Source organism: Triturus cristatus, chromosome 5_2 (genome assembly GCF_964204655.1).
Source record: "Triturus cristatus chromosome 5_2, aTriCri1.1, whole genome shotgun sequence".
In the NCBI taxonomy this organism is placed as follows: Eukaryota; Metazoa; Chordata; class Amphibia; order Caudata; family Salamandridae; genus Triturus; species Triturus cristatus.
The window spans coordinates 620733373-620748643 of NC_140588.1; the positions used below are offsets into that span (position 1 = coordinate 620733373).

The window sequence follows — 15271 nt, forward strand, 5'->3', positions numbered from 1 at the left end:
ACGGAGACCTCACCACTGATGAAATTGCTACGGCAATCAGGGGCCTCCAAACCGGGAAAGCGATGGGGCCAAACGGGATCCCGGTGGAATGGTACAAACGAGAGACGGACACATTGGTACCGCATCTCTTAAATATGTACCAAGCAAGTCTGGCAGAAGAGCTCCTCCCGAGAGACCAAAGGGTGGCCACACTAATAGCGATACTTAAGCCCGGAAAACCCCCTCAGGAGTGTACCTCCTACAGACCGAAATCCCTCTTAAATCCTGAAGCGAAAATACTGGCAGTGCTCGCGACCAGACTACAACCATACTTGACAACGCTCGTACACCCGGACCAGTCTGGGTTTATGCCGGGGAGAAACACAGCAATGAACCTTAGACGCCTACACGGGAAACTTGCCAGCGCACCCGCCATACAAGAGGAGGCAGTCATCCTATCACTAGATGCAAGTATGGCCTTTGACCGGGTAGAATGGCCTTTTCTTTTTGCAGTACTGCAGCGTATGGGGCTTGGACCCAAAATTTGTGCGTGGATACAGCTGCTATATTCGCCACCACTGGCGCAGGTAGCGGTTAATGGGAGACTGTCGGAGGACTTTCCGCTAGGGTGGGGAACTAGGCAGGGATGCCCCCTCTCCCCACTGCTCTTTGCGTTGGTGCTGGAACAACTCGCGGCATGGATTCGGACAGACCAGTGATAAAAGGGCTGAAGTGGACAGAGAACTGGGAGGACCGTATATCCCTCTATGCGGATGACATTCTTCTATACCTAACACAGCCAGAGCGCTCCCTCAATAGCTTATTAGACATCTGTGCCTCATACGGTAGGGTCTCAGGGTATTCCATTAACTGGAACAAATCAGTACTATATATACACTTAATGGCCCTAACCCGCGCCTGCCTAAAGGAGCTGCAATACAGGTATCGCCGGATGGTTTTAAATACCTAGGCATTCACATCACACCAAACGATGCACACTTCACTGAACACAACTTACTTCCGCCGCTGCAAAGATTAAAGAATGATGTGAGGAACTGGCACTCCCTCCCGCTTACAATGTTGGGACGGGCTGCGCTATTTAAAATGATGGCCCTCCCTCAGTTTCTTTACGTAATACAAAATACACCCATGCTAATACCCGACTCATACTTTAAAGCCGTTGCGACGGAGGTGGGTCACCTGATATGGGCAGGGAAACCTCATCGTAAAGCCGTACGTAAGTTAATGCGGAAATGGTACGACGGTGGAATTGCATTGCCAAACATCCATCTCTATTACTGGGCCTCCCAGTTGATAGTGGTCAACCAATGGATACATGCCCCCTAGGATGAACCGGCTTTACGCATGGACAGACACATGATAGGTGCAGACGGCATAATGGGTGCTCTATATAATAAATCAAAGCTAAGCCGACTGATTGGCCCTACGGCCCATACGGTGCAAGTGTGGTTTAAAGCGCAGCGGGCATTGGGGTGGGAGGGGGTGGTAACCCAACAGACACCACTATGGGATTCCCCCAGACTTGGTAAGCTACGAAAGAGTAAGGGTTTTGGGCAGTGGGACCTGATCGGTATCTCCAGGGTGGGTGATCTGTGGAACAAGGGAAAGGTGGTCACATTTGCGCAGCTCCAATCCACATACCAGATGGCAGAGACAGAGCACTATAGATACCTACAAATTAAACATGCCCTTACAAAGGTAATACCTTAAGGAAGTGACTTGCCCGCGTCCTCACCTCTGGAGGACCGTTTGCTAACTGACTATCTCACTAAAAAAGCGATCTCATGCACATACCGCAAGCTGATCAATCATCAGAAAGACTCTACAAAAACCCTTCGAGAAAGATGGCAGGCGGAGATAGGTGAGATGGGCGAGCAAGACTGGCAAGAGGCGCTCGCGTCCCCGCGAGAGGTTGCGACCCTCTCCAGATTAAAACTTATACAGTTGAAAATTCTGCACAGAATGTACTTCACCAGATTGACACTTCACAACATAGGAAGGACAGATACGCCACTTTGCCTTAGAGGCTGCGGATCTATAGGCACATTCTATCATACCATCTGGGACTGTCCGAACATACAACACTACTGGGGGGAAGTAGCGGCCACGGTGACTCAGGTCTGCGGAATCGATGTCCCGCCTGAGCCACGTAGATGCATACTTAACGCGTGGGAGCCGACAGATTTGGGTTGCGCGGCGAAAGAATGGGTGACATTAACATTCGCGTTAGCCAAGCGAAACATCGCGCACTGTGGATTCTGCTTCTCCCAACACCATAGTGAGTGAGGCTTTATGCGATGAGAAATTCAGATTGGTTTTAGAAGATAGCCTTAAGTCACTAACATTTCTCCCAAATGTTTCAGTGGTGAACTCATTCCAATGGTAGGTTTCAGTTAAATTGAAATTTGGATTTAAGTACCGAGAGGCTGAGTGCAAATGATATGTATCCAAAACAGGTCCATCCATTCTGGGCTAGTGGGACCAATCATATCATATTGGATCCTAGTAGGTCCGAACCTGTTCTAGGGGTACAAAGTGAATTAGACAACAGTATAAATATTTGGAAGGAATATCCTCCTGTGTTTTCAGGAAAGTTGGAAGAACTCAAAGGGTACAAATACAGAAACATATTAAAAGAGGGTGCGGCGCCATGCATACATAAGGCCAGGAACATTCCTATGGATGTCAGAGAGGATGTTTTGAATGAATTAAATAAACTCCTGGAGGCAGGAATTATTGAGTATGTGATGTCATCGGAATGGGTCACACCTTTAGTGGTAGCCTGTCATGCTAACGGCAAGATCAGGTTGTGTGTGGAGATTAGAGATTTGAATAAGAACATACTTGTGGACCGGTTCCTTCTTCCCAAAATTAATTAAATGTTATCTATTACTAAAGGTGCTAAATGGTTCAATACTATCAATCTCACAGCTGCTTACCATTAGGCTCCTTTGCATCCTGATAGACGTAAGTTAACTGCTTTCATTACTCCTTTTGGTTGTTTTCAGTTCACAAGAGTATTATTCGGTTTAGCACCTGTGGCTGCCACGTTCCAGCATTTAATGTTTAAACTATTCAGAGGTGTGATAAAAGTGGTATTCTTTCAAGAAAATATTTTAGTCATGGGGAAAACGAAGATTGAACACAATGGCAAACTCAAGGAGGTCCTGAATATTCTGAGTGAAAAGGGTCTTACGGCACAATACACTAAATGCAGATTTGCAAAAAACTCAGTTACATATTTAGGCCATGAAAAAATAAGCGAGAAGGGTGTTGAACCTAAAGCATCTTTGGTTGAAGCAATTAAGGAAGCCCCTGCTCCTTCCAACAAATATGAGAGCAGGACCTTTTTAGGTATGGCAGAATTTTATGGTAAATATGTCAGAAATGTTTCTAGCAAAATGTATCCAATTAGAAGGCTTTTAAAAGGGAAATGTGAATTTGTTTGGTCTGATGATTGTTAGCAAGCCTTTCAAATTATGAAATACGACATATACACTTTCTACAGCTTTACAGGGGTCTGATCCTGTTTTAAGAAGTATCGTCATAACTGATGCCAGTTGGAAGGGCTTAAGGGCGGTTCTCACCCAGATCGATGGAAGTGGGAATGAAAGTATTTTTGCTTTTGCATCACGCTCAATCACCCCAACAGAAGCAAAGTATTCTGTTATTGAAAAAGAGGCTCTTGCTTGCGTGTGGGGACTAGCTCACTTCAGAGCATATATTTGGGGATCACATTTCACCCTCAGAAGTGATCACAAGCCTTTGACTAAAGTGCTTACTATGAACGGATTACTTAATGCTTCTCTCAGGTTTGCTTGCATGTACATCAATCTGAGGATGATTTTGATAATTGTTGTGTTGCAGCAATCAACAATGGCATTTTGGAAAATGAAAGGGTAGAAGTCACTGATGAGGATGAGAGTTTGCAGAAAATTGGTAAGCGGATTAGGGATGGTTGGCCTTAAAAGAGTGGTTTGGGCAACAAATGTACAGTATTTTGGGAGTTCAGGCAAGAATTATCAGCTGAGAATGGGAAAATGTTACGCACAGGGAAGGTTGTACCTCCAGATTCTTTAAAGGATAAAATCCTGGAAATATGCCACGAGGGCCATTAAGGCATTACAAAAACTAAGAGCAGGGTTGAACAAATGTACTGGTCGCCTGCTATTGACCAAGCCTTTGAAAAGAAAGTGAAAAGTTGTGTTTTGTGCAACAATTCGGAAAAATGTCTGGTGACCATCAAACCACCTTTGTGCCCGATAAGGTGTCCTGAAATACCGTGGGAAAGGATAGGTTTGGACATATTGGGTCCTGTTCAAGATGGTAAGGATTTGAAGTAGGTTATTGTTTTGTTTGATCATTTTGCCAAATGGCCGGACATTGAGGTGGTACCCAGGTAGATGCCCAATCTATCGTGTTGTTTGGACAAAGTGTTTTTGAGAGAAGGGTTGTCTAAAGTGATTTTAACAGATAATGGACATCAATTTTGTTCTGAGGTATTTAATGCATTTTTTTTAAAGGAATAGCATAGTGCATATGACCACCTCCATTTACCACCCAGCTGGAAAGGGTGCCATGGAGTGCTTTAACTGGGTGCTGAAAAATACCATTCAATTAGCTAAAGAAGCCAATTTGTCATTGCTTAAAGAAATATGGTGCACTGTGTGGGCTTACAGGGTTACATTGTGCAGTTCCACAGGAATTAGTCATTTACAGCTTGTGAGGGGCAGAATGCAAAGTATGAAGGACAATGTGGGATAAATACACAGTTCCAGGAGGAATGAGTGGACCCCTGCAGGGGTTAGGGAATAAGTGACTATGGGGCAGGATAGATCAAGAATTATCACGACAAGAAGAATAGATGCAAAATGGTTTTATTGAGTTTAAGAGAGAAGACAAATACAGAAACATGGACATTGGTAGCGTATCGCTCAACATCTGCTTTTTGGCATGCATAGTGAGAACAGAATAAACTCGGGAGTCAATAAAGCACAGATCAAAGTAATAAGTCAGTACAGAGTGTCCATTTCCTTCAGGTGCTGTCTGTATCTCAAAACAGTCTTCTTCTAAGAGGCAAAACAGATTCCCAACCCTGAACCAAATAGACAGGTTGGAGACACGAAAGGGAAAGAGAGCAGAGGAGAGAGACTGTAGAGGGAAAGAAGAAAAGACACCCCACGTGTTCTGACAAGGATGTATTTGTCCGGTCGTAATCAGGATGCTGAATGAGCCATGAACAAATCATACCGCAAGTGCGCAGCGTCTAGTCGAACACCTCCGCTTCATCCCCGCTGTGCTGGGAACGAGATTCGAGGTAACTAAGCAGAGGTGCCCAGATATCCCTAGGCTGGGAATGTGCAGGCATTAACTTCCAGTAGTCAGACAGTTGATTGTGGCAGAATGCTGCATCCTTAAGCCAATCCTCTATCTTAGGACTAGGTTTGCCGCCCTAGCAAAAAGCCACCCGTCTCTTAGCTAAAAGCAACAACATTGCCACAAGTTTTCTATGTACTGCGGCTACGCTGCGCACATATCCTAGCAGGGCCACTAAAGGGGCGCACTCAAGTAGGGTTTTGATCAACAGGGTCAGGGTCTCAAAGATGCTTTCCCAGTAACTCGCCACCACAGGACTTTTTCAAGCCAGATGAATAAAGGGGCTCGGCAGTGCACACATCTGGCATCTTCACTAAGACCAGCTCGGCCGGAGCCATACTGGGGTTCTGTAAAATCTATGAAGAAATTTGAAGTGGATTAATAGCAGTCTGTAGTTAAGCGATCGTTCCTTTAGCTGTGCGCAGCAGTAAGCCCACGTGCCATCCTCAAGTGGAAACCGCAGCACCCTCTCCCACTCTCGCTGCGCATGGGGAGTACATATCGGGGAGGTGCGCTGAATCCCCACTTAAAGCCGGGTTACAAGCTTTCGCGGATAGGGGTTCTTCAGAAAATCCTCCAGCACCTGGAATGTTGGTGATGCAACAGGAAATGACTCGTATAAGGCGTGTAGCGCTGCTCGTAATTGATAGTAGGTGAACCTGTCCAGCAACCCTGTATGCTCATCGCCTAATGCATCGTCGACAGTGACAAACACCCCGTTGCGGAACGCCTGCCCCATCGTGGTTAACTAGATGCAAAATGGTTGAGGTACATATAGGTGACTTGGTAAGGGTCAAGAAACCGGGAGTTTATAAAAAAAGAATGGGGGAAGATACTTTCAACCTTTGAAGGTGGTTAAGGTTCTGTGTAAATTGGTCCAGTTAAGTGATGGTAAGGTGTGGCATTTGAGTAAAATGTATAGATACAAAGGCGAGAAAAGACTATCAGAAGCAGCGTCTGAGGTGAATATAAAAAAATCTGATTAGTTGTTGGATGAGGATTCTTCCAGAATGACTGGTAATGGAGTTAGTGGTAATAGTGAAGATGTAGTTGAGAACTACAATGATAAGGAGGATGGCAGCAACCAATTTCCTTCCACCTCTTCTGGAGTAGTCATGTGAGGAGGGAAAGATCAGGACTCATACTCATGAAATTCAAGAAATATCATGACTATGTGTGCAATTGAATTTTGATGTTATAAAAATATGTTTATTGTTTTCCAATTTTGGATGGGAAGATGTGTTGTACTGTTCTTTGTAATGTATTATCGATATGTGTGCTGAGTTTGTCCTGTTATGGAAACCTTACCTAAGAACAGTAGAACAGAAATTGTATTATTGTTGTGGAATGTTGAGACAGGGCATCTTATGACCAGCTAGAGATATTACCGGTTGCCGAATGCTACTACTCCCGCTGCTGGGGTTTTTGTTACAATAAATCTTTACTGAAACTACTCAGGATTCCAGATATTTACTACAATTGGTGCATCGATTCATGCTTCCTCACCATTAGACCAGGCACCCAAAACCAGCATCCCAGGAATTCCTATAGATGCTTCCAATGAGCTATAAGTGGTAAGTTCCCTGCAGATTCAAGACTTTACACTTTGGAACACACCACCTTTGCCACTTGACCAAGAAATTGATCACAGGACATATCATGCTTACTTCAAGACCGCCACCCATGCCAAGCCTTTGACTAGACTCAATTTGATTTATTGTTATGTCTGCTGCCCCTTTTCTCCCCGAGCTCAGAAACTACTGTCCAGTTGCATAGAGCAATAACAAAATTATAAATACATTATAAATAACATATTCTAATTTCAATGAAATATAGCACATAAGCGTGGCTGTTCATATTCAGAAGCCATCACTGAGCGTTCTAAAATGGAGGGAGAGTTGACAAGAAATATTCTTGGTTGTGGGGACAGCGGGAATTCCTTTTGGGGGCATTTTCATTTCCACCCTTTTAAATAATTAGCAGTCTTATGACTACTCTATTTTAAAACCTTAAAAAAATAACAAAAAATCATACGTGGATAGACGTAATATACCCCACCTGATACAAAGAACAACACATGAGTGATGGAGCCAAAAGATAGTGCAGCAGAGTGAAGAAACAGCAGTCAGCAAGGTATCTTGTTGAAAGGATTTAATTATATTTGCTAAAATACATAAAGTAACAGGACCCACAGCAGGAGGAACAGCTCCACTCGGAGGTCAAGCATAGAATCCCCACATTCAGAGGGACACGGATTCTAGAAAAGAGAGCAGCAGAAAAGGAATGAAGAGAATTAAAGGGCAAGCGACAAGGAGGGAGAAAAGAGAAAGAGAGGACGCAGAAAAGGAGACAAAGGATATTAAAGATAGTCACTAGATCGTCGGTCCCTTTGAAGACCCCACTTTGATGTGCCACCTTGTGGAAATGTACCTTTTTAGGGGTACACTGGTGCAGGGTCACCTTTTTGTCCACGGGTTCAAAGCCAACAAAATAGAGATCAGCACGGGATTCGGAAATAAATAACAAGTTTATTAATCACTCATCAGTGGGACCCTATCCACACAGCACTCAAGTGCTGCCTGAGGTAGTACACTGAAGTCACAGAATACAGAGCTTTTATATAGTTTTTCTGCACTGTAAGCATGTGAACAGAAATAGGAGAACGAGTTTTAGAAATAGTTTTCAGCAAACTAGGCAGGTGAATAACCACTTGGTCAGCAAAGTGGGAGGGGGAGCAGGAGTGCTTATGGCAGCAGTAAATGGTTCAAAGTTAACATCTGAGACCAGGTGCTCTGGCAGCTACAAACTCTCAGCACGTACATTGCTTTTAGCTGAGTCGGGAAGTCAACTAAAATAGATAGCACAGGCAGAAAAAGACGAGCAGCAGAGGACGGGAGAATTACAAAGAAAACTTAAATGGACCCCACAGCCAAAATGGCTGTCGCTTATGCCAAGTAAAATATTACACGTTTTCCACAACCTGATGCCTAAACTTGCCAGTGTTCTTGATGAAAACAGACAGTGTGCCTTCGTGCAACTAGCTAGGGAAATGTGTGCCCACTGCAAGAAGAAATATTGAAGGGATGATGTTAGCACCGGCAAAATGTGACCCTGTTTCTTTGGTGGCTTTGTAAATAGTGTGGGTGGAGCAGCACTGAAGTCTGGGTGCTGTGCTAGAGGGGGGCAGGAACAGACAATAGGAAGATTGGCTTAGTCGGCACAGTACAGCACACTGGAAGGACCTTTTGCTGTGATGCAGATGTAAAGGGAGTGGAAACTCACACTCCCCTCCTCCTGGCCACTCCCTTAGGCAGTACACCTACCAGAATTCAGATATGTATTTATAGCATAACATGGTCAGATCCTCAAGGTTCCTCAAGCACAAGTTGTCCCACAAGAGGCTATGAGAGGCACATTAGCATAGTGGGGACTCCATCACCTGTAGAGTTACATAATGAATCCAAAACAGAAGCAGATGAGAGATGAAAAGCTTGAACCATGCTCTAGCAAAATACCTTCAAAGAGCCCCCAAAGAGGCTACCGCTAAGTAATCTCAGGAACAACATGATTCATTGCAAGAAAAGAATACACAGTAGAAATCTAACAGTTCCCTGCTTTCAGACTCGAGTATTACAATGGAGAAGATAAGGAAGCTATTAAAAATAGCAGAAAATAAATGGATGCCAGAGTATGGGGGTAGAATCACCATAGGAGAAATAAGAAGCATCTTCTTTCCTGCCGCAATGTTAGACTGCTACTTAAACACCCCACGAGGCAATTCAAAATTTAGAGGGTGATGTGGTGGGAACCTTTTTATTAAGAGTTCCCAATAAATCATTATGTTTTTTTAAAGAAATATTTCCCACTATATGTGGTCTTTGAACATATAATAAGCACGTTCTTACCTCTCTTCCCATGAAGAATTCTGGTCTTCAAGTGCTGAAACTTTTTGACCCTTCTTCTTCCTACGTTTTGGCTCTGGTGGATTCGTGGTGGCAATACGTTTCCATTCTTCACCTGATGCCAAACCCGAAACAAACCGTTTGCTGACCAGTGAGCAGCCAAGATGTTGGCACAGCGATCGCATCCACACAGGCACATACATGGGCTAGAGGGTGAAATAAACACCACAAAATTACCCCACGGACACAATAACTACAAGGAGTTTGTACATAACAAATAATGCAGAACAAACTTGTATTTATACAAGTTATATGCCATGGTGGTCTCTGAAGATAATGTAACTTTTCCAACAGAGCTCCATGCAATGCTCATTAAGTTTTTTCTCAAAGGTATTGCCATTAGATAAAACCTGATGCATTCCTAGGTTCTTAGACTGAACAGTGTTAATAACAGAGCTTTAAAAATGGAGGACTTGTTTAAATGAGGGTGTATTTAAAAGCCATACATTCCAGTTTATGATAAAACTTTTAGTTAAATCCCAGTGATTGCCCTTTAGCACAATCTGCTTACACCTCCCATTCTTGTGTCAGCCTCTTACGTCCCCGCCCTACCTTTCTGTAGCCTAATTACTATCACCTCTGCTTCTCCTCTCCTTCCCTTCTACACTCCATTTATTTTATTCTTCATCCTATCCCTACTCCTTACATTTTTTTTCTTTAACAGCTGAGGATGCTCCTTCTCACACCTGGTGGCCAAAGCTTAGAACCATCTTCCCCTGCACCTCAGGACCGTTTCATCGCTCAGGAAATTCAGGGAAGGATTCAAGACCTGGCTGTTCGGTTGAACAGCTGACCACAAAGCAGTTAGTAACTCCAGTGCCTTGAGACACTCACAGGTGATTTGAGCACTTTTGTAAATCCTGATTGATTGATTGATAGCCAAAGGGATGAAGCTACAATAAACTGCATAAACAGCACAAGTATCACAAACATTAATTCTGCTGGTTTTGTATTTTTAAACCTCATAAGATCAACAGCACATATAAGCAGACAAATTAAATCAAACGGAGACCTCATCTCTCTAGAAATAGCTCTTAGCCTTACAAGAATTCATACATATCAGAAAAGCTGCCAAGAAACAATGAGCAATGTTTTCATCCCATGTATTTAACTGACACGTCAGTTCTCTCAGACAGCTATTTATCAGCCCAGTAAAAATAGCTTTTGGACCCCTTTGAGCAGTATAGGTTTCTATGGAAAATGAAAGACACTGAATATAAATATGGACAAAAGGATAAAGATCAGAAGTTGTTCAAAGAGACTCAAAGACAACGAGGAGGGTTTCCTATAACTGATCTGTTCTTCTAGTTAAGCAACCCATTCGTAGGCCCCGATATAGCATGAAAAACAAGGTTGGACCCTTTAAAACACCACATTTTAAGGGGTAGCATAGGCAATACATGTTACATTGTTTTACAAGCATCCAAGACACTTAAAATCAACCCTGACAAAACCGAAGTTTTGGCCATGTCAGATGACCACAATCCGTGGAACTCCCTGTACTGGCCCCAGGAACTGGGTGATGCTCCAGTCCCGATCCCGGTGGTTAAAAGCCTGGGAATCAAAATCGATGACAAACTCACCATGGCCAACCAAGTCTCCACGGTCTTTGGCACCTGTGTGGGACTTCTCCGACTATTAAGGAGGCTATCCCCCATTCTCTCATTCTCTACCATGAGAACTATTGTGTCTGCCATCATCTTGGCTTGTCTTGACTACGCCAACTCCCTGTACATAGGACTCCCTGACTTCTTAGTCAGAAGACTTCAGATAGTTATGAACGATGCGGCCAGGCTCATTTTTAAACTACCAAGACACTCCCGAGCCCCGGCTCTTCTCCAACGCCTTCACTGGCTCCCTGTGAAACAAAGGGCTAAATTCAAGGGCCTGTGCATCGCCCATAAAGCCATTTATGGCCAAGCCCCTACTTACATCAAACAACGACTCACAAAATACGTGCCAAGGCGCTTACTCAGGTCCTCCACAGGGAGTCTGCTTTCCTGTCCTAGTTTCAATTACGTTTCCAAAGGAGGGAGGGCCTTCTCCTCCGTCATCCCTACTCTTTGGAACAAGCTACCTAGCCAACTCCGTGCGGAAAACCGCCTTCTTCCTTTCAGGAAGCAATTAAAAACCATCTTGTTTTTAGAAGCTTGGGCTTAATGATCAGTGCACTGCTAAGATTCTACGCTACTCTTCGACAGCGCTTAGAGACCTTTGGTATTAAGCGCTCAATAAATCTAAATTAACATAACATAACATGTTATTTGTGGTCAAGACAACAAGTTTTCATGTTTATATTATCCACAGGACAAACAGACAAAAAAGCACAGAAAACCTTTGGCTTACAATTTACAGTGTGTACTTCCACCAAGGCAAGGTATGCATCCATGGCAAAACGCTGCTGCTCGTTTCCTTTTTAAAATTCCAAAATACGAGTCGGCTAGAGGAGCCATCAGGAAGTAACACTGGTTGCCAGTCAAGCAACGCTGTAGATTCAAGGCTCTTTGTCTGGCCTATAACTCACTTCACAGACTCGGGCCAGACCATTTTAAGAAGAAACTTAAATAGTATGTCCCAGCAAGGATGCTTCGTTCAGGCTTTGCTAGAAACCTGATTGTCCCCCCATTTAGGAGGGCTACTTGGGGTGGAAAGAGCTTTTTTAGGACCACTGACGTGCTTTGGAACAGTCTCCTATTGACACAAAAAGCTGCTCCTTCTCTACTTACCTTCAGAAAAGCCTTAAAGATCTGGCTCTTCACACAGGAATAGAAGGTATTTGGGCACTTGCTTGATGCGACACTGATATTGCTGCAGCCAAAATCAGACTTTGATAACGCCAAGACACCCTCGGGCATGGGTTTGCGCTTAATAAATCACATTTACATTACATCCATATATATAAGATGTTTTAAATTGTAAATGAGATTCATCTATGTTAAGCCTTTACTATTAGGATGGGAACTCTGAAGAAATAGAGTGGCTGTAAGATCAGCTTGCATTACTGACAGTGATTCAAATACAAAAACATACTTTTAACACTGTGTGTCTATTTATAACGATCCTTTAATATATGCAAATACACACAGAAGAATAAAAGCAAGATTTGTGACTGATTTCAATATAAAATGTACTTAAATATTTTTTGCAATAAAAAAAAAAAAGAGGATGAATGTCACATGCAGTTTTGCTACACTAGTCTGCAATTTAAATACCATTTTTCAGAGGTCACTAATGAATACAAAATGTTTAATGCTTATCATTTAAAATAACAAAACTAATAATAATAATATGAACAATCTGTACAAGGCAAGTAAACATGGGATGTTCCCCGACAGAGCATAAAATGGAAATAAGAAATATACACAATTAAAAAGAAGATATCATATGATAAAGAATATGTGGTGTACACTATCAACTAGCTTTTACAAAGAAACCAATAAGTATTAATTGAAGAAGGCTATAATGGAACATCGCTAAGCCATTAAGTATAATGATTCTGATAGGGTTTCCCAAAGTGTGGCTCCTGATCCACTGGTGGGCCGTGAGTCGATTTGTGGTAGGTCGGGATAGTCAAAACAATAAATAAAGATGCCTTGACCTTCTGTGTTTATATTGTCATGTTTGCTGGTGCTTGAAAGACAGAGATCAAATGTCACGCTATGCCTTTAGACACTTTAATGATTATACTTGAAGGATTAGTGTTCACTTTTTTTTCTCTGCCAGCAAAGTGTGAGGAGTTTTTAAAGTGAATTATGTGACAATCTTGCTGGAGTACAGGGAGTTTGAAAGGTAAGGCTGTAGGATGTTGTTTTTTTCGTAACAACAAAATGTAAATACCTGTAAATGAACTGTATGCATTCAGCAATTAGGAAAGCAAAAATAAAGCACAATTTTTTGTAATCTTGGAGTGTGCTGGAAACAGAAATTTTAATTATATCAAAACAAATCAAGACACTGTACTAGGTGATGCACCAATGATAAACATTCACAGAGACCCAATTTCTACACATTATTATTTGTGTGCTATATAGTGTTAGCAATAAAACTGTATCTTAGGGCCATTTGATTGGAAAATATGCTGTCTGTAAATGACAATGCGCTATCACACAATGCTTTAGTTACATTCCAAAAATGGCTCCGCCTTATGTCCATTAAGTGTAGGTGAGTTGCAAAAGTTTGTTGTTCTAATTATTGGGTTGTGGTTCTAAATGGATGGCAAGCATTGGCTTCTGAGTATCCAATAGCAAGACGAAATAGTGAAAAGCATGAAGGTAAGAGCAGTTCACTGAAATTTCTATGCTCAGTTTGCTGAAACTGAGAAGACTTGAATCACTCCTAATAAAGAAAATTCGCATTTTAAAGTCAAGATGTAGCAATTTAGATGTTGAAATGCCTCAACATTTGAAACATTGAAATAAGTATAAAACCATTTTACTTCTGAATGGGGATGTAACACGAGAGGTCATAGAAACCGATTTTTATGATGTGAGATAAGGACAACGGTATAAGGAAACCTTTTGTGACAAATATTGAGCTAAATGTTTGTTAATTCAGTGCACCACACAGTTATTCGCAGAGCCCCCAAATCTCAGCACTGCCATCTGATCCAGGGTGTTTAGCATCTATCGAATGAATGCACTCTGCCCTTCTGGAATTGTGTTTCCCTTTGCACTCCTGTCATGTCCCCTGGTAGGTTGCAACATTTTAAATCCTTTGTTCACAAATACATTTCTGTTGAAACTATGGTTTGAAACCAATACTAGGTTTATTGAAATTTAAATCTTAAAATTCAACTAACTGCTTGTTAGGAATTCTTCAAATCTCAAGCAGGGCTTTCCCTGTGTGTTGGAGCATGCTAGAAACGAGAGGCAACATAATTACGACCAAGCCTGTTCATCCCAGTGATTTAATGCATTGGAGAATTTGAACATTTATTGATACTTGGAGTGCAATGTGGGGAAAAAGTCCTTCTTTGATAAATTGACCTCTGTCTTTTAAGAGAGGAATTGGGATACAAACAATCACGAGTTGTGATAACCCGAGGAATACGGAATATTACCTCCTAATGAAGGACCTATGGTCCGAAATGCAGTGGGTATCATAAATAAACATTTTGTTTCAACATATTGGTATTAAAGAGTATGGTATTTGATTTTAAGAATTCATAAGAAGCAGTTAATTCAACATGAAGAATTAAAATTCAATAATAAAAAAGAATTGGTTTAAAACCATAGTTTCAACAGAAATGTGTTTGTGAACAAATTATTTAAAATGGAGTAATCCACTAGGGGACATACCAGGAGTGCAAAGTGAGACAACGCCAAAAGGGCAGAGCGCATTCATTCACAAATACTGAACTGACATATTTTGCATGAGATATCTTATGAATTAAATACTCCACCATCCACTGGTGAAAAGTTATAAAGGTTTTGGAAGAAGCCCACACTGTACCCCCCCCCCCTGTCAACACACTGGCATCAATGCGATCCTCGGTCACACCACAGACCAAACTTTTTGGTACCTGCAAAAATGTTTGTGAGTACCCATGACCTAGATGGAGATAGAGGTGGTGGAAGTGGAGATCTCTGGCTGTTGGATTTTGAATTGCATCCAGTAGTAGATTTTGTGAACCTGGCCCTCTGTCTTCCCAGTTTCTTCCTGTGTTCCCAAAATGTAATAGATGGAAGTACTGTTTCGGAAATATAAATACTTTTTTAACGTAAACTGTTGGAAATGGCACTTATTTTCAGGTTACCTCAAGCCTTCTGCCTTCCTCCTCCTCTGATTTTAACTTCATTTTTGATAGCTTTAGGAATTGGAGCACTTTACCACTGGTAAACCGTGCTAAAGTGCATGTGCTCCTACGTAAAATTTGCTGACAATTAGTTTATCCATGATTGGTATATTTTGTTTTTTTATAAGTCCCTAGTAAA

General features: G+C 42.1%; 1 protein-coding gene across 1 annotated transcript in view; it reads right to left on the reverse strand.

The window, feature by feature from the left end:
• TRMT2B (tRNA methyltransferase 2B) overlaps positions 1–15271 on the reverse strand; it is a 152302-nt gene that overhangs the window by 127580 nt on the left and 9451 nt on the right. Inside the window, exon 2 of the mRNA XM_085607724.1 lies at positions 9282–9484. Coding sequence (XP_085463850.1) covers positions 9282–9481 — 200 coding nt within the window. The 5' untranslated portion in view covers positions 9482–9484. The remainder of the gene's footprint in view (positions 1–9281; positions 9485–15271) is intronic.